Raw genomic sequence first — 19456 nt, forward strand, 5'->3', positions numbered from 1 at the left:
GGGAGTTACGTGTTTAAATGTCTCTGTCAAGAATGGAGACTGAGACTGTGGGTGACTGAGACCTTTTCTAATGTTATCTATGAAGAGCTTTGAAGGGAAAGCAGCCAATCCCCCTGCCCAACCCTGAAGGGTTTCCCATTTCAAATGACTAAATCATGACCCTTTTTAGCAAGACTTCAAAGAACCTGATCAAAGATAACATTTATATTAAATACAACAGCACAACATTTTTTCCTTTTTACTGTAAGGCTTGAAATGAAAAACAGCCACGTTTCAGCTCCCTGGCAAACAAAGCATGGTGAACAACGGCAAAGAAGTGATTGTTGCAGGACAACCCTCACACACACACACACACACACACACACCCTTTTTTGGACCTTGGTAGACCCTACACTGATTTTCCAACATTAGAGATGGTTTTTCAGGTGCTCAGGTCATTGGGCAATCGAGATCACCAAAGCTCAACTTGATAATCTCTGTCACAGGTTATCATCTGAGAAGGCAGTTGTGGTGTGGTGAAAAAACACCCTGGACTTGGGAGGCAGAAAGTCTGGGTTCTTAAGTCTTTGCCCTGCCTCACCACAGCTGTAAGGCCTGGGTAGACACTTAACCTCTTTGGACCTTCAGCTTCCTTATGTACAAACAGGAGTAGTAAATCCCACATATCTCACAAAATTGTTATGAGTAGATAAAAATGTATAGAAAAGTACTTATTTTGTGCTTGATACACAATATACTCTCAATATATGTGTTGTATTTTATTATGTTCGTGATATTTTCTACAACACTTCCCCCCAACTCCATACCAATTTAATGAAACAAATATAAAGGTAACATTTAAAAAATTGCTGTATTCAAAATTAATAATAAACTTTAGGGTAAATAAGCTTTAAAACAAAAGTACATAAGCAAAAATAAATAATTTACACCAACCACTAACCTAATTTTCAGAGTAAAGCCATTTCCAATTACAGCACTATTATCCCGGGCTCCAGCCTGTGGTCAAACTTTGATAGTTCATTATTTTAAAAAAACAGTAACAAGAAACTGAACGCTAAGGAAAATCTTTAACAAAACCAAAGTACTGGATTTAACTTTTTAATTTTAAATAACCAAACTCTGCAATTTTATAGATAATCCAATGTAATGCTAATACAATTAGCACTTCAGCTTGAAGAGCTGGTATTTAACAGGGATGGAAAACTATAATGAATAGTCTTCAAACCGTGAGATACAAATAAAAATGGACAAGTATACAGTAGAACAAAAACTGCAGACACTCTACTAGCTGAGGGAAATATGTGAAGGCTTTACATCCTTTATTATCCATGATGGCTTTTGGAATTATGATTGTTTGATGTATAAAACCTTTGACATTTTAGACACAGCCTTTAATTTTTCACAGTAAGTTAAAAATCCATCATAAGACTCCATAAGACTTCACTGGTCTTGCATGTAGACTCTAGGATTTTGCAATCTGATAAAAGAGTAACATAAAAATTTACCATATTGCCCTAATTTCATACTTCCTTGTACACAATGAATCAGTTTGGGAAATCTTTTCCAAGGGTTATATACACAAAAGCGTCAAGAATAAAATGTTCTCCACTCTTGCATAAAAATGTGTACAGTGTTTCAGGAATGGAAAATTTCTAATTTTCCTGGGCCCGGGCTTCATGGATCTCTGCTGCCTGAAGATGAAAGGCTCCTCTTACTTTATTGCTCCATTGTTCTGAGGATTAATCATCCAACCCTGGCGTTTCTCCTTGTTGGATCCTGGATGCTATTCTGATGGCTTCTTCCAGAGATGGCTGTTCTCCAAGCTGAAACAAGAACATACACAAAACCAGAGTCAAGATGCCAAAGAAATATAACATACCAGAAGTAAAATTTCTCTCGTTAACTCTGACACCTGGGCTTGTTAAGGTACTACTGCTGATCCACAAAACATAAAAACAAATTCCTGCTGGGGATGCAGTTTCTTTATTTAGGATTTTGATAAACCTTCTTCACACATGCAAGGAACAAAATGATGCTCATCTTTTCCAGTGGAGATAGAGAGCTTCCTGAGCCTTTAGCTTTTATGCCCATAAACTAAATTAAAACCAATAGCTGGCATTTTCCTGAGTATGTTCTAACCCTTTTCCAAGTAAATACATTAAAAAAAAAATCTTCCCAAGGAAAGGTAATCTACACCTAGCATTCTAGATTCTCTGCCTGAATGCAGTGACTTCCCAGAGAATGTGTTCTTCACAGTCTTCTGACATTCCCCACCATAAAATACAGCTGTGCAGTGATTCTCAGAGGACTAACTTGGGGTCTATGTTTACAGGAGGTTCATTTCCAAAAAATAACTCTTAAGTGCTTTATAGAATCCTGCCTAATTAGACTTTTATTCTGAGAGTAAAGATGGCTGGCCAGGTACACACAGGTATATATATATATATATATATATATATATATATATATATATATATATATATATATATACCAGGAGCTTTATTTTTCTTGTTATAAATTCCCCTAGAATATACAAGGATGGGAGAAAACAAAGTTTTAGTCTCTGAGTCTACTGCAATTTCCTTAATGTGGCTAAGTAATACTGATGATTCTGTACCCTGCCTCTGTGAAGGTTACGCATAAAGCAGAGTGTACAAGGCTGAGAGCTGAGCAGCACTGCTGTCAATGGAGGACAGTTGCCATTGTACCCACCTGAACTGCAATCTGGGTGCCGTTGGATGTTGCCACTAAGGTCAAAGGTCTGGTTTCTGTGGTTACTAAGTGATGGCTATGCTGTTGGTGCCCCATTTCTGATGATGCAGTATGGAATGCTGCCAAGTCCTGAGCCACAATTGCAACCTTAAAAAATACACAGAAAAATTAAAACTATGATTTAAATAGGTTAAAATCCATTTAACACAAGGGACTGTCTTCAAATTCAAAAGGAAAAACCCCCCTTCTGACCATACACTTGTAAAAGCCTAAAGCTGGAAAAGACCTTACATATTGTCTATTCTGGACTCTTTTTTTTTGGCTGTGCCACGCAGCTGGTGGGATTTTAGTTCCCCGACCAGGGATTGAACTTGAGCCCTTGGCAGTGAGAAGCGGCAGTCCTAACCACTGGACCACCAGGGAATTCCCATGGACTCCTCTTTTTTATTTGAGCAAGTTGAGGCTCAGACACAAGGGACATATCTAAGGTTATGAAGTGAGCCAATGGCAAAACAGAGTAGAGGACACTGAAAAAGTGGATTCGCTATGTCAGGCTCCATTAACCAGGACAGACATGACTGTGCCTAGATTCTATTATCCCTAAGCGGCTGCCTGGGAAGTTACACATGTGGACTAATTCACACCTCAAATGTCTATTTATTCCCGAGTTTGGATCACTGGTAGAGACACTATTTTCTCCTGTTTATCTGTTGCATTTAAAATTAGATTTCCATAAAAAATTTAAAAATTAAAAAATAAAATAATAAAAAACAATTAAAATTTTTAAAAATAAAAAATAAGACAAAAGAATAAAAAATAAAAATAAAATTAGATTTCCATTGGGAATTCCCTGGCGGTCCAGTGGTTAGGACTCGGTGCTTTCACTGCCAAGGGCCCAGGTTCGATCCCTGGTCAGGGAACTAAGATCCCAGCAAGCTGCATGGTGCTGCCAAAAAAAACAACAACAAAAAGATTTCCATTAACTAGGAAAACAAAGTACCAGTACCATTACTGACAAAATAGCAACTATCTTTTTTTTGGGGGGAGGGGACCTCACCATGGCCTGAGGGATCTTAGTTCTGACCAGGGATCGAACCCATGACCCCTGCAGTGGAAGCGCAGAGTCCTAACCACTGGACTGCCAGGGAATTCCAAGCAACACATCTTGTTATACGCACTTCCTCTTTTAGATTCCATGGAATCTTTCCATCTTGTTCCTGAAGCATCTAGTCAAAGTGGTTAAAAGTGCTTTTGTGGCTCTTAAACCACAAATATAGCTTTTGCTATGTGGATAACAAAGAAAATGGCATCAATTACTTCTATTATATGATATTTAAGAATTTTGTGCAGCCAAACTCAGAGAAAGAATAAGTTAAAAACTGAAACTACTATTTTACTTGGCCACTAATCCATTAAAAATGCTAGATTTTAGAGCTAATAGATATTTAGCTTGGATCAATTCCAGTAATGTTCCATAGTCCAGCAACAGATTTCAGTATGGCAGCGGGGGAGTAACTTATATTGGACTAACCCTTCCTGCAGATAACAATCATAAAGTGTGGAAAAAAATATGAAAAAGCAACCATTTGAAGGCAGTTGTGAATGATAAAAAGCAGGCAGGAAATGGAGGGGATTCTCAAAACAAGGGAACCACACTGGGTCACATCTATGTTTAAATAGCTTTTCCACTGAGGGCACTCACCAGTCTGAGCAGCACAGGGCAAGTTAAGCTATCAGATACTGGAGTCTATGGCTGCCAGAATGCCTATGTATTTAGAGGGATATCCTAGAAAGGAGAAAACCAGAGGAAGGGGGGCTCCCAAACCTGTGTATAAACTCGCCTCAATTCTTTAAGGCCTCAGAACTGCAAACGTGTTGGGGAGGTTCCAATAAATCTGGTAGAAAGCAGCAGCTAGAAGGCTGAAAAGCTGAGAAGAGATTTCAGCGATACCACAGGACAGACAGGATTTAGAATTTCAATCCCACCAAGTTAGAGGGGTTTGGAAAATACCTCAGGCTTTCCATTGAAACCCTAAGAGCCACACTTTAGGAGTAAAGATTGTATCCCAGGACTGAAGATTCACCCTGAGACTAAATGGCAAAACTAAAACAGAACTACTTTAATAGAGTATAAAACACGGCCTCTACAAGTAACTTAACTACCTGACAAAGCAAAATCAACATTCTTCAGAGAAAGATAACAAAATTAAGAATCTCTATAATGTATCATCCATAATGTCCAGAATGCAATAAAAAAATTACAACACGTAAGAAGAGGAAAATGGGGCTTCCCTGGTGGTGCAGTGGTTGAGAATCCGCCTGCCGATGCAGGGGACACGGGTTCGTGCCCCGGTCTGGGAAGATCCCACATGCCACAGAGCGGCTGGGCCCGTGAGCCATGGCCTCTGAGCCTGCGTGTCCAGAGCCTGTGCTCCGCAACGGGAGCGGCCACAACAATGAGAGGCCCGCGTACCACAAAAAAAAAAAAAAAAAAAAAGGAAGAGGAAAATGTAACCCAGAGTCAAGAGAAAATGAAGTCAGTAGAAACAGACCATGAGATGACCAAAATGTTAGAATTAGCAAACAGGAACTTTAACACAGTTATTATAAATATGTTAAAAGGCTTATGGAATGCACACAAGAGGAAATCTCAGTAAATAAATGAAAACTATTAAAAAAAAGTAAATTCGGGCTTCCCTGGTGGCGCAGTGGTTGAGAATCCGCCTGCTGATGCAGGGGTCACGGGTTCGTGCCCCGGTCCGGGAAGATCCCACATGCCGCGGAGCGGCTGGGCCCGTGAGCCATGGCCGCTGAGGCTGCGCGTCCGGAGCCTGTGCTCCGCAACGGGAGAGGCCACGACAGTGAGAGGCCCGCGTACCACAAAAAAAAAAAAAAAAGTAAATTCTACAATCAAAAATGAGAATATCTAAAATTATCTGAATGGGCCTAACAGAAGATGATGATGTCAAAAGAAAAGGTCAGTGAACTCTAAGATCAATAGGAATTATCCATCTGAAGAACAGAGAAAAAAGATTAAAAAAAGAATGGCTCCCCAAAAACTTGTGGGACAATACCAAGTTAATATACATATAATTAGAGACCCAGAAGGAAAAGAGAAACAGAATGAGGCAGAATAAAAACTTTTGATGAAATTATGGCCAGACTTTTCCTAAATCTGGTAAAAAACAAATACCCCCCCAAAATTATTATATGATGTTTTATAATATTATATATATTGTCTTATAATTATGTATAAGAAACCTAGTAGATAAATACAAAGAAGATCACACCATAATCACATTGCTAAAAAAATCTAGAAAATAGCCAGAGGAAAACTGATATATACAGGGGAACAATGATATGAAGATGGCTGATTTCTCATCAGAAACAATGAAGGACAGAGACAATTTAAAGTGCTGAAAGAAAAAAATTAACTGCCAACCAAAAATTCCATATCTAGCAAAAATATCCTTCAAAACAAAAATGTTTCAAAAAGAAGGGTGAAATAAATATATTTTCAAATAAACAAAAACAGAATTTGTCACTGTAGATCTGCACTACAAATAATGCTGAAGCATATCCTTCAGGCCAAAGGGATGATTCCATATGGAAACTCAAATCTACAGAAAGGAATAAAAGGCACTGGAAATGATAAATTAGTGGGTAAGTATAAAATATTATGTTTCCTGTCACCCTATAACTTACTTAAAAGATTAACTGTTTAATGCTAAAATATAATGTTGCATTGCCAGGGTTATAACATATAAATGTAAAATATATCACAGCAGCACAAAGAGTAGGGGCATGAATGAAACTATACTGTTGCAAGGTTCTTAGATTTTATGTAAAGTAGTACAATGTTAAGTCTAAGTAGACTTCAATACCTTAAGGATGCACATTTTAACCCCTGGAGCAACCACAAAAAAGTAACACAGAAGGGTATAATTAGTTAGTTATTCGAGGAATTAAAATGAAACATGTATGCACCTAATAACAGAGATTTAAAATACTGGAAGTAAAAAAAACCCCTAACAACTAAATGGGAGAAATACAAATCCACAATCACAGTTGGAGATATTAATTCCTTTTTCTTAGTAACTAGTAGAACAAATACAGAAATGATTAATAAGGTTATAGACTATTTGAACAACACTATCAACCACCTTAACCTAATGTGTAGTATGCTACACCCAACAAGTGCAGAACACACATTCTTTTCAAATACATATGGAATACAATGGGAAATCAATGAAAGACACAGGGAAAACAAGTCTCAAATTTCAAAATAATGAATCTTACAGAATATGTTCTCTGACCATAACAGATTTAAAGTAAAAATCAAGAACAACACGGATCTTGGACTTCCCTGGTGGCACAGTGGTTAGGAATCCGCCTGCCAAAGCAGGGGACACGGGTTTGAGCCCTGATCCGGGAAGATCCCACGTTCTGTGGTGCAACTAAGTCCGCTAGCCACAACTATGAAGCCTGCGTGCCACAACTACTGAAGCCTGCATGCCACAACTGCTGAAGCCTGAGTGCCTAGAGCCTGTGCTCTGCAACAAGAGAACCACCACAATGAGAAGCCCGCGCACCCCAAGGAAGAGTAGCCCCCACTCGCCACAACTAAAGAGCCTGTGTACAGCAACGAAGACCCAATGCAGCCAAAAATAAATAATAAAATAAATTTATTTTTTAAAAAACCAACACATTTCCTTATTAAAAAAAAAAAAGAACAGGTATCTAGAGAAGTACCAGATATTAAGAAATTAAGCAACCTACATGCAAATTAAAACCACAATGATATATCATTTCACATCCACTAGAATGGCTAAAATTTTTTTAAGTAACAACACAAAATGTTGATGCTGTGAAACAAACAGAAGTCTTATACATTGCTAGTGGGAGTGTATGATAGTCAAATCACTTTGGAGGACTGTTTGGCACTTTCATATAAAGTTAAATATACCTCTACCCCATGGCCCAGCAATTCCACTAACAGGTATTTATCTAAGAGAATGAGACCATATGTCTACAAATATACTTGTACTAGAATTTTCACCGCCACCTTATTCACAATAATCAAAGACTGGAAGCATCCCAAATGTTCAAGGGGAGAATCTATCAACAAATTGTGATATATTCCTACCACAGAATACTGCTCAGCAATAAAAAACAATGAAATGATGTTATACACAAGAACATGAATAAATCTGCAAAATATTATGTTAAAAGAAAAAACCCCAAAACAGAAGAGTTCATATTCTGGCTCCACTATGCAAAGTTTAAGAACAAACAAAATAATACAATCAGAATAACTAGGTGGAGACTGGCTGGAAGGGGTCTCAAGAGAACTTTCTGGGGTAATAGAAATGTTCTAGATCTTGTTTGGGATGGGATGGGTGTGTATGTTTAATAACTCACTGAACTATAAACTTAAGATCTGTGCAGGGAATTCCCTGGCAGTCCAGTGGTTACAACTCTGTGCTTCCACTGCCAGGGGCCTAGATTTAATCCTTGGTTGGGGAACTAAGATACCACAAACAGCGTGCTGTGGCCAAAGAAAAACAAACAAAAAACCTGTGCATTTCACTGTATGTAAATTTTACCTCAGTGAAGAAAAAACAGATGCAGGCTAATATGAAAAACATGTTCAACTTCACCAAACAAATGAAAGTAAAAATATAATTTATCCTTGGCTTGTGAATTATGCAAATATAAAAACAATCCTAATGCTAGTGAGAATACAGTGAAAACAAGAACACTTTTAGATCCATGGCATGATTGCTAAAACTTTCCAGAAAATAATTTGGCAATATGTAGCAAGAAGCTTAAAATAGTTCATACCATTAATCTAATAATTCCATGTCTAGAATTTGTTTCCTATGAAAATAATCAAGAGGTTTGCACAACAATTTATGAATGTGGAATAAGTTAATGTTATGTATATCCATTTTATGGATTATTTTGTAAATATTAAAAATCCTTTTAAAAGAACGTTTAGGGACTTCCCTGGTGTCACAGTGGTTAAGACTCAAAGCTCCCAATGCAGGGGGCCTGGGTTCAACCCCTGGTCAGGGAACTAGATCCCACATGCATGCCGCAACTAAGAAGCCTGTGAGCTGCAACTAAGGAAAAGGTGAGCCGCAACTAAGGAGCCCACCTGCCACAACTAAGACCCGGTACAACCAAATAAATGAATAAATAAATAGAATATTTTAGAAAAGAACATTTAATTGATATGAGAAAGTACTCAGGATGTAGTGTTAAGTGGATGACAAGCATACAAAATTGTATTATAATCCTAATTTTGTTCACATATGCATACACACAGAAAAAAAGATGAAGTAAATAGTCTTTATTGTTGAGACTTGTTATTTTAACATCAAGGTAAATAGCTGATTTTTAGTTTGAGTCTCTATTTTCAAATTCTTTTGGGTAGATACCTTTAAGTGGAATTACTGGATCATATGTAATTCTATGTTCAACTTTTTGAGGAACTACAACACTGTTTTCCACAGGAGCTGCACCATTTCACATTCCCATGAGCAATGCACAAGAGTTCCAATTTCTCCACAACATCCCCCAAACTTGTTATTTTCTGTTTTTTGGATAACAGTCATCCTAATGTAGGTGAAGTGGGATCTCATTGTGTTTTTTATTTGTATTTCCCTAATGATAATGATGTTGAATATCTTTTCATGTGCTAATTGACCATCTGTAAATCTTCTTGGAGAAATGTCTATTCAAGTCCTTCACTCATTTTTATTTTTTAAATTTATTTATTTTTGGCCGCGTTGGGTCTTCGTTGCTGCGCATGGGCTTTCTCTAGTTGCAGCAAGCAGGGGCTACTCTTCGTTGCAGTGTGCGGGCTTCTCATTGTGGTGGCTTCTCTTGTTGTGGAGTACGGGCTGTAGGCGTGCGGGCCTCAGTAGTTGTGGCTTGCGGGCTCTAGAGCACAGGCTCAGTAGCTGTGGTGCACGGGCTTAGTTGCTCCACGGCATGTGGGATATTCCCGGACCAGGGCTTGAACCTCTGTTCCCTGCATTGGCAGGCAGATTCTTAACCACTGTGCCACCAGGGAAGTCCCCTTCACTCATTTTAAAATTCATTTGCTTGCTTTTTTCTTGTTGAGTTATAAGAATTCTTTATACAGTCTAGATATTCTTCCCCTCATAATATTATTTTTATTTTATTTTATTATTTTAAAATATATTCTAGGGACTTCCCTGGCAGTCCAGTGGTTAAGACTTCACCTTCCAATGCAGGGGGTGAGGGTTCAATCCCTGGTCGGGGAGCTAAGAGCCCACAGTCCTCTAGGCCAAAAAACCAAAACAGAAAACAGAAGCAATATTGTAACAAGTTTAATAAAGACTTTAAAAATGGTCCACATCAAAAAAAATCCTAAAAAAAATATATATATATATATTTTTTTTTTTCTAGATTTTAATCCCTTATTAGATATATGATTTGCAAATATTTTCCCTCATTCTGTAGATTGTCTTTTCACTTTCTTGGTAGTGGCTTTTGATGCACAAGTGTTTTTAATTTTTTTTTTTTAGCCGTTCCTCGTGGCTTGTGGGATTTCAGTTCCCCGACCATGGATTGAACCCGGGCGACGGCAGTGAAAGCGTGGAATCCTAACCACTAGGCCACCGGGGAACTTCCAAGTGTTTTTAATTTTGAAGAAGTTCAATTCATTTTTTTCTTTCATCACTTATCATTTTGGTGTCACATGTAAGAAATAATCTCCTAATCTATTTTTTCTTTCATTGCCTGTGTATTTGGTGTCATACATAAGAAATAAGATCATGAAGATTTTCACCTTTGTTTTATTCTAAGAGTTTCATAGTTTTAGCTCTTAAGTTTGGGTCTTTAATCCATCTTGAGCTATATTTTTTTTTTTTTTTTTTTTTTTTGTGGTACGCGGGCCTCTCCCATTGCGGACTACAGGCTCCAGATGCGCAGGCTCAGCGGCCATGGCTCACGGGCCCAGCCGCTCCGCGGCATGTGGGATCTTCCCAGACCGGGGCACGAACCGGTGTCCCCTGCGTCAGCAGGCGGACTCTCAACCACTGCGCCACCAGGGAAGCCCGCTAATTTTTATATATGGTATAAGATAAGGGTCCAACTTCGTTTTTTCACACGTGGATATACAGGTTTTCCAGCACCATTTGTTGAAAAGACAAATGAAAAGCCCTTTCCCACTGAATGATCCAATTCTGACTGTCAAAATTTAGTTGACTATATATGTGAGGGTTTATTTCCAGATTCTCTATTTTATTCCATTGGGAATATGTATTACTTTTGTAATCTGAAATTAACTAAAATAGATGGAAAGCACTGATTCTTTAGTCTATACCTGCTAACTAGGCTTCCAAAGGCACCTGGAAAAATGAGTCTCAGAAATGCAATAACGTTAATGACAAAAAAAAAAAAAAAAAAAAGACTTAGGAAAGAACTGACTACTTTCTTCCCGTGCATGTAAAGAAATGGTTACAACCAATTTAAGTGTTACAGATAATTCACAGGTGGGGTCCAAACACCCCAGTGGATAGCCAGTGTTTGCCCGATGGCCTACATGTAGTTAACAGCAGAAGGAGCGGTAGCAGCAGCAGGTGCTCAAGTGAAACCCCATCCCTGTTGTGATATCCCTAGTCGCTGGAAGCTGCCTGGCTTCATTCTAGCCCTCAAAGCCTTCTCTCTTGAGAACTTTTCTAGCTCACAGGCTACAGATAAGCTACATAAGAATGTGAACTTTAGAGTCACTATCTTTCCAGACCTGCATCTGTACAAGGTGTATTTACCCAAGCTGGGCTATAAACCCATCCAGGAATCCTAAAGCCATGGAAATGACTGCAAACTGATTAGGTGGGACCATTCCATAAGACAGCCTGAAAGCTAGTGGTTGCGTTTTTTGTTTGTTTTGGCATAAGGTAAAATTAGAAACAATAAAAATGCAGGATCTTAGGTGTTCTGTTGAGTTTTGACAGTTAGATACAACTGTGAAACCACCACTTAAAACAAGATGTAGAACAGTTCCTTCATATTTCATTCCATCAACTTCCTCCCCAGCCAAGCAGCACTTTCTGATTTCTATCACCATGGATCGTCTTGTCTATTCTTGGATTTTGTGTAAGTGGGATCATATAATATATATTCTAGATGGAATTGCTGAGTCATAGAGTAGAGGTATGTTCGACTTCATAAGAAACTGCCAAACAGTTCTTCAAAATAGTTGTAACATTTTATATTCTCACTAGTGTGCTGAATGTCCTAGTTGCTTCATTTCTTCGCCAACATTTGGTTTTGTTCGTCTTTTTTATTTTAGCTATTTCCCTGTGTCTGAAATGGTATCTCTTTGTGATTTTAACTTGCATTTCTTTGATGATTAAAGATGTTGAGCACTTTTTTGTGTTATTGCCTTTCATGTACCTTTTTTTGTGAGGGGTCTGTTCAAATAAGCAATCAGATGATTTGCTCATTTTTAATGGGTTGTTCACCTTTTTATTGTTGATTTATAGAAGTCTGTCATATATTTTCAATACAAGTCCACTGTCAGATATAGTGTGAATATCTTTTTCCCAGTTTGGGGCTTATCTAATCTTTTACTACACATTGTCTTTTGGTGAGCAGAATTAATTTTGAAGAAGTCCAATTTATCAGAAAAGAAAAAATTTTATTACTAGTGCATTGATTGTATCCTGTCCAAGAAATCTTTACCTTAAGGTTGCAAAAACATACACTTTTCTTCTAGAAGCTTTATGATTCTGAGTTTTGTATTTCAAGGTGTAGAAAACATTCAATTTTGTTCCTTTTTTCAGGACTGTTTTGGCTATTTTAGGTCCTTTGTATTTTCATGTAAATTTTAGAATCAGATTATCTGTATCTTCAAAAATGCTTGCTGGAATTTTTATTGTGATGGTATTGAATCTATAACCGAATTTAGGAAGAATGACAGCTACTAATTGACAGACTTTTTCACTGAAAAAGGGTAAGGTAGCTGCAGTGAAACCCCACACTGCCTTCAGCATAGCACAAGAAGAGTTTTTAAATGTTATTAACCAATATCATTTATTTTAAAAGAAATGAAAAATTAAACTACAAAGAGATACATTAGATTGGCAAAAATCCAAAGGTTTTACCACTCTGTTGACTATCAGACGGGGAGGAGGCACTCTCAAAGGCTGCAGCTAGGAATGTAGATGGGTATAACCCTAGAAGGGAAGTCTGGGAATATCTATCACAATTACCAATGCATATGTCTTTTCACCCAGCAATTCCACTCTAAGGATTTATCTAGTAGCAGATGTACTCAAACATATACAAAATCACATGTGCACAAGGTTATGTGTTGTTTGAAACAGCAAAAGACTTTAAATAAATTATGGCATGTCTAATACAGTGGAATATGATATAGCTTAAAAAAAGAATAAGGAGGGAATTCCCTGGTAGTCCAGTGGTTAGGACTCAGTGCTTTCTCTGTCGGGGCCCAGGTTCGATCCCTGGTTGGAGAACTAAGATGACTAAGATCCCTCAAGCCATGCTGCATGGCAGGGAAAAAAAAAAAAAAAGGGGGGGGGGAAACTCTTCATATAATGAAATAGAAAGATTTTCTAGATGTATCATTAAGGTTAAAAAAAAAAGGTGAAGACAAGTATAGAATTTACTACCATAAAAAGGGAAGGGGGGGAAGATGACTATTTACTTGTATTTGTTTGTATATGCTTAATGAGTTGTTGGGAAAATTATGCAAGAAACTGATAAAAGTGGATTATCTCTATGCGGGCAGGGGTGGAAAGAAGACTTTTCACTGCATATCTGTATATACTTTTTGATTTTTGAATTATGTGAATATATTACATATTCAAAAAATTAAATTTTGCAAATGAATTTTTTTTTCTAAGTATCTGATGATGATAATGATGATAGGAAGAGCAACCATTAATGAACACTTAATATATACTTGGGCTGACTATATGCATTATCTTGCTTAATCCTTCTATTAACCTCATGGGATAGATGCAATAATCACTCTTATTTTACAGATGAGGAAAAACTGAGACTCAGAGGGTTATGTAGCTAAGAAGTTGTAAAACTGGGATTCAATTTGAAGTTTGTGTGCTTAACCACTATATCACATTGTACATCTATGTAATGGTTTTGATATTGATATATGTACTGACTGATATAAAAGGAAAAAGCAATTACCTGCTGCCCTTCTGTACCCTCGGCGGTAACCATAGCAACAGAGTGTGTTCCTGCTGAGGAGATGACTGCATCATGAGCCGGTACCGTGATGGGCGTTCCGTCCTGTGTTACCATTGTGATGGTATTGCCAATGGCCTGCATGTCAGCTTGAGATATGTTGACCTGCAATACAATGCATTTTACAATCAGGCAATGTTTCTTGTTTTATCTGGCAGTCTTTATTAAGGGCTAGGCCTAATCCTTGTATAAGTCTACTCTGGGAGCAAATAAGCATTTTACAATGGAAAGAGGTCATCAGAAAAACTGCATATTCCTTTTTTTTTAAAATATCTTTATTGGAAAAACTGAATATTCCTTAAATGCATTTACTCCTCTCCATCTCTACTGCCAATTTAGACCCCTATTTTTCTCTCATCTATTTTTCTGCAATACATTGTCTTTCCAAATATTGAGTCTAACCCCTCCCAAATCATCCTCTACCTTGTCACCTTTCTAAAAAACAAACAAATTTCATTATGCTCCCTGCTCAAATCCCCAGTGACTCCCCATCACTACAGTTCAGACTTCTTACATGGCACTAATGACCTTTCATCATCTGGCCTTAACAGCTTCTCCAGACTCATCTTTCACTACTTCCAAACCAGCACACAAATGTGGCACTCCAGCCACAACAAATCATTTGCATCCCTGGGAATGTCATATTCTGTTATATTTTTGTGACTTTGCCCTTTCCTTCACTCTCTGCCTGGCTAACTCATAAAAATTCTTCAAGATCCAGCTGAATGGCCATTCTCTATAAGGGCCTCCAAGATTCCTTCAGGAAGCATCATTTACTCTTTCCTCCAGGTTGCCACAACACTTTACATACCTGTCGATTATATACCCATCATTATGAGAAATTATTGTTCATTTTAGGAACGTCCCTCTCCTACTAGACTACGATACCCCTCTTCCAGTACACCCCAAACTAACTTTACCAAAATATCTGTAGCATTGCGTTCAATAAATGTTTGTTTTTTAATTGACCAAAGGAATGGAAAAGAAATCCCTAAAGGAAATGGCAAGGTTATATCTAGAGAAAATACAACATTGTGATGGGGAAAATAGCTGCTTTAAAACATATGAAGAGGGATTAGACTCATTCTCTATGGTCAGAAAAAAGCCATGAGTGGATGACACAGTGGTAAGTTCCAGTCTGATAAACCCTCAAATTATCAAGCAATGGAACAGACTGTCTCTTCAGACAGAAACTGCCTCATCTATATGGAGGCTGCTGTAGAGGGAATTTCTCCAGTATAGGGAGGGAAGGAGGTTAGATCAAATGACCTCCACAGAGCCTATCTGTGATGACCTAATTTTTAAAAAAGGCTTAGGGTTGATGCTGAATTAAAATTGTGTTAGTAAATATGTTAAATCGTATATGCCAATCAGTGGACAAAGAGTACTGTGTAGAATTAGTGATGTCAAAAGTAAGGGGAAGAGGGATGAATGGGATGGTACAAGTGCGTTATATTTTCCTATCCTGAATACATTCTGCCTTCTAGCTAACATCAGCACATTAACAGTTATCAACACAAAACGCAAATTAATCATGGGAGGTAAAGGTCCGAGAGAGACAGGTAGGAAGAGAGTTCTCCATGGAAGAGGTAGATATAGAAGGATAAAGAACCCCATATGTCTATTTCCACCAGTTATTAAGAGAACCTTAGCTAGAGCTTAAAAATGTAATCAAGTCTGAATTACTTTAGGCTAGTGGCATCTAGAAAACAATGACAAGTTTGACTACTGAACAACAGCCATTATATTGATTTTCCTGGGGAAATCAGGATACCTCTTCTATTAAATTCTGTGAAGCTAGTTAAGTGAACTCCCATGATTCCAGGTAGGGAGAGAGTCACACTCTGGAAATTTTACAGATGTGCCCATCACTGACTTGCCAGGATCTCTTAATGATGTCCTCATCACCTCAGCCAAACCTCTGCTGACTTCTCAATCTTATCCCTTCTCTGAATTGGGTTACACATGGATCTATTACTTTTCAAGCCCTCAATTTCACTGTGGTTCTGACCTTCACCACCTCACATTTGAACAATACCCATAACACCATTTGAATTCTACAGAGTCACAAACCTTCTCTCTTTACTAATCTCCCTGGCATGTAGTTGCTTTCAACAGGCTACTGGAAAGCCTCCAGGAGATCCAGCACTGCCTACAAGCTAAACTCCAAACTCTGTGCCCCAATTCAAGGCTTTCCTCCATTGGGACCCAAACTGCCTTTCAAGCTCAGGCTCAGAAAAGTATTATTTAACTTGTTTGACTTTTGGTGGGTACTTACATGCTGAGTCCCATCCTGGGATATGAGTGTAACCTGTTGACTCAACCCAGACTGGGTTACTGTGGCTACTTGTGTAGACACAACATCGTCCCCTTCTACACCTGTAACATACGTGATCTGGGACCCTTTAAGAACATCTTCATTTTGACCTGTTTAAAACAAATGAATTATTTATTTGATCAAACAACCAAGCCGTTTAGAAAACAGAGGAGATTTAAAATATTACAGAGAAAACTGACTAAAGTTACATGGCATGCGTATTAAATTCTAAATCATGTTTTTTTTTTTTTCTTTGGCCATGTGGCATGTGGGATCTTAGTTCCCTGACTAGGGATTGAACCCGAGGCCCTTGCATTGGAAGTGTAGTCTTAACCATCGGACCACCAGGGAAGTCCCTAAATTCTAAACCAGGAAAATGGCTTCCAGCACCTCCTGCCAATCTCTCCACCTCCTCTTTTGCAAAGCCAAACCAAATCAAAGCAGACCAAACCAAACTTTTCCACATAAAGTGTAACTGTTCTAATTTTGAGATACCTTGCTTATTCTCTTATTTGGTGTAATTATGTGGTACCATGCATGTGTGCTGGGGCGAGGAGTGGGGGAACTGTACAGGGAGACTAACTGGCAATAAACCCTTCCAACATGGCAAGTATGCACTCAGTCCTTGCAGTCACTTAAGAAGCTACTAAAAATGATAAGACAACCTTCATAAACATTAACCACAAAACCAGAATGGTATGTAAAACAACGTACTAACACTAAGTTACTTACTCTTTTAACACAAGTGACTGATTATAAGTCATCAGTACACAGTGACATCATTGTGTAAAGACAAAGTAATGGCATATTATCTGGGTTAAGGTTAACCATTTAGTAAGTAACAGAACAGGAGCCCCCCTTTGCTTCTTTGTTTCACAAAGAACCAGAAAGTAAACAGCAATTTCAATAGTCAATTACTGCCACACTTGGCAACCAGGAAGATTATTGATCCCTCTCTTCTATTGCTTTCCACCTCTCATGATGCCAGAAAAAGGGTAAATATTTTTTTTCCTTCAAAGAAGGACTTTACATGCTAATTTATGAGTACTTCTCAAAATTATGGTTGATGCCTACACTCATACAGCTATAGTCATACTGGTATAATCTCTATGACACTCATTACTTCATTTCTTTTTGTTCTGTTCCACGGCTATTTATTATATTTATTATTATACCATTATTCTAATGGGTTCAAAACCTAGGGGACCATATGGGAGAAAAGGAACATAAACCCATCCTTATTCTTGGAAAAACAATCTTGCTATAATTTTTTTAACAAAATGTATATTATTATAGATTATCTTCTAGAACACAAGAAATTCTGACAATCTGAAATATCAACCTTTAAGGAAGAGATTGAGGAAGCTTAAAAGAGGAACAGTCTTAAACCTAAGTTTGACATCATGAAAGTATGCTTTCTAATTGCAACGATTTAGCAGCTGTTGTAATATCTAACCATGCACACTTACACTCTTTGGCTAAAAAACAGTATAGCATTCAAGAGTGAAGGAATTTGGGGGAATTCCCTGGTGGTCCAGTGGTTAGGCGCTTTCACTACCAGGGAACCGGGTTCAATCCTTGGTCAGGGAACTAAGATCCCACAAGCCACGTGGCGTGGCCAAAAATAAAAAAATTAAAAAATAAAAGAGTGAAGGAATTGTTATTTTCTTACTATCACATGACTGATATCTGAAAAGACAAATTAGAACTACAGGGAATTATTTGAGTAGACAGTGAATGATCTGTTCTTTTCCTTATTCTCCAACCATTTTTTTCCTACCTAAATGTTTTTCAACCCTTCAATACTAGTTGTTAAGAATGGGTAAAGATGTTTTAATTTTCAAATTTACTCCATTTAGGAGGTACTCAATGAAACAAGACAACATATGTTTTTTGTTTGTTTTAGAAAAACCTACTTCATTTTACCTATTTAACTATGCTGATTTATTTAACTGAAATCATATAATCTAATTCTCTAAAATATTTTTTCCAAGAGTTTATCCTTATTGAAATGAATGTTTTTGTCTCCTACAACACTACTGAATAGCATATGAATCAACTAAGAGTTATCTGGGAGTCCTTCACCGCTCTTATGATTAAGACCAACATCTTAATACACCCAAATAGTCTAGGCTGTCCCTGCCTTGCTGTGCAGTCTCATTTCATACCACACTTTACCAGGCAGAAGTGCCACGCTGGCCAGGCTTCTTTCAGTCTCTCCAATTTACTTTGCTCTCTCCCACCTTAGGGCTTTTTGCTTGTGCCAATCCCTCTATTTGGAACGTTTTCTTGCCTTTGCTCCCTGTTTACCACCCCCACAACGCCCCACAACCCTGACTCTACACCAAGTTAACCCCTATTCACCCTGTAGATCTCTCCAAAAATCACTTCCTCAGGGGAGCCTTCTCTGACCTACAAGACTAGACTAACTTCCCCTCTTATATCCCAGAGCATTAAGCGCCTTTCTTTGATAGCAATTATCACAGCTGTAAATGATATGTTTGTGTGACTATGTGAAAAACTTTATGATTTGAGAAAATGCTTTAAGTCATAAATTATGTTCATAACTGTTGATTTTCAAACACAGACATAGACATACTGGAAAAAACCCTTACCTGGGGGAGGCTCAAAGAAGGCTTCCTGCTCCTCCTCGATGGGCTCAGTGTCATTGTGAGCTGTCCGTTTGTGCATGGCCAGCGTGGAGATCTGCTTGTATGTCTTCCCACAGTGGTTACAGTTGTACGGTTTGGAGTGAGTGTGAACAACATGATGTTTGTACAAACTGGAATATTCTGTGAACCTTTTGTCACACCCAGGGACTGTACAAACATATGGCTTTTCCCCTAAGTAAAGAACAGCACACACGTACAAAAAAATCAACTTTTACCTACGAAGGCATAATCATTCCATACCTTCGGGGGGGTGGGGGTATGGGAGTGGGGGAAGGGGCAGAGAGAGGGAACCTCTAGTGGCAAAAATAAATAGCTGTCAAATCCCTTTCTATCCTGCTAGGAGGCAGTGCACAAGAAAAGACTCCTTAACTATGGTTTCAACTTGGCTCAAAAGGTGGTCTGCACCCTGAGTCTCATCCCATGCCTGAATACCACTTTCCCCTTAATTTCAAAAATAAGGATGGAGATGTTTATTGCCCAGTTAACTCTA

General features: G+C 38.1%; 1 protein-coding gene across 7 annotated transcripts in view; it reads right to left on the reverse strand.

The window, feature by feature from the left end:
- Window positions 1-831: 831 nt before the first annotated feature.
- ZNF143 (zinc finger protein 143) overlaps window positions 832-19456 on the reverse strand; it is a 57027-nt gene continuing 38402 nt past the window's right edge. For all 7 annotated transcript variants that reach the window (XM_067038642.1, XM_059069150.2, XM_067038640.1 and 4 more), the window contains 5 exons: window positions 18910-19137; window positions 16256-16404; window positions 13921-14082; window positions 2713-2859; window positions 832-1823 (listed from right to left, as the gene is read on the reverse strand). In XM_067038642.1, the coding sequence (XP_066894743.1) occupies window positions 1740-1823; window positions 2713-2859; window positions 13921-14082; window positions 16256-16404; window positions 18910-19137 (770 nt within the window). In that variant the 3' untranslated portion in view covers window positions 832-1739. The remainder of the gene's footprint in view (window positions 1824-2712; window positions 2860-13920; window positions 14083-16255; window positions 16405-18909; window positions 19138-19456) is intronic.

This window comes from Kogia breviceps, chromosome 7 (genome assembly GCF_026419965.1).
Source record: "Kogia breviceps isolate mKogBre1 chromosome 7, mKogBre1 haplotype 1, whole genome shotgun sequence".
In the NCBI taxonomy this organism is placed as follows: Eukaryota; Metazoa; Chordata; class Mammalia; order Artiodactyla; family Physeteridae; genus Kogia; species Kogia breviceps.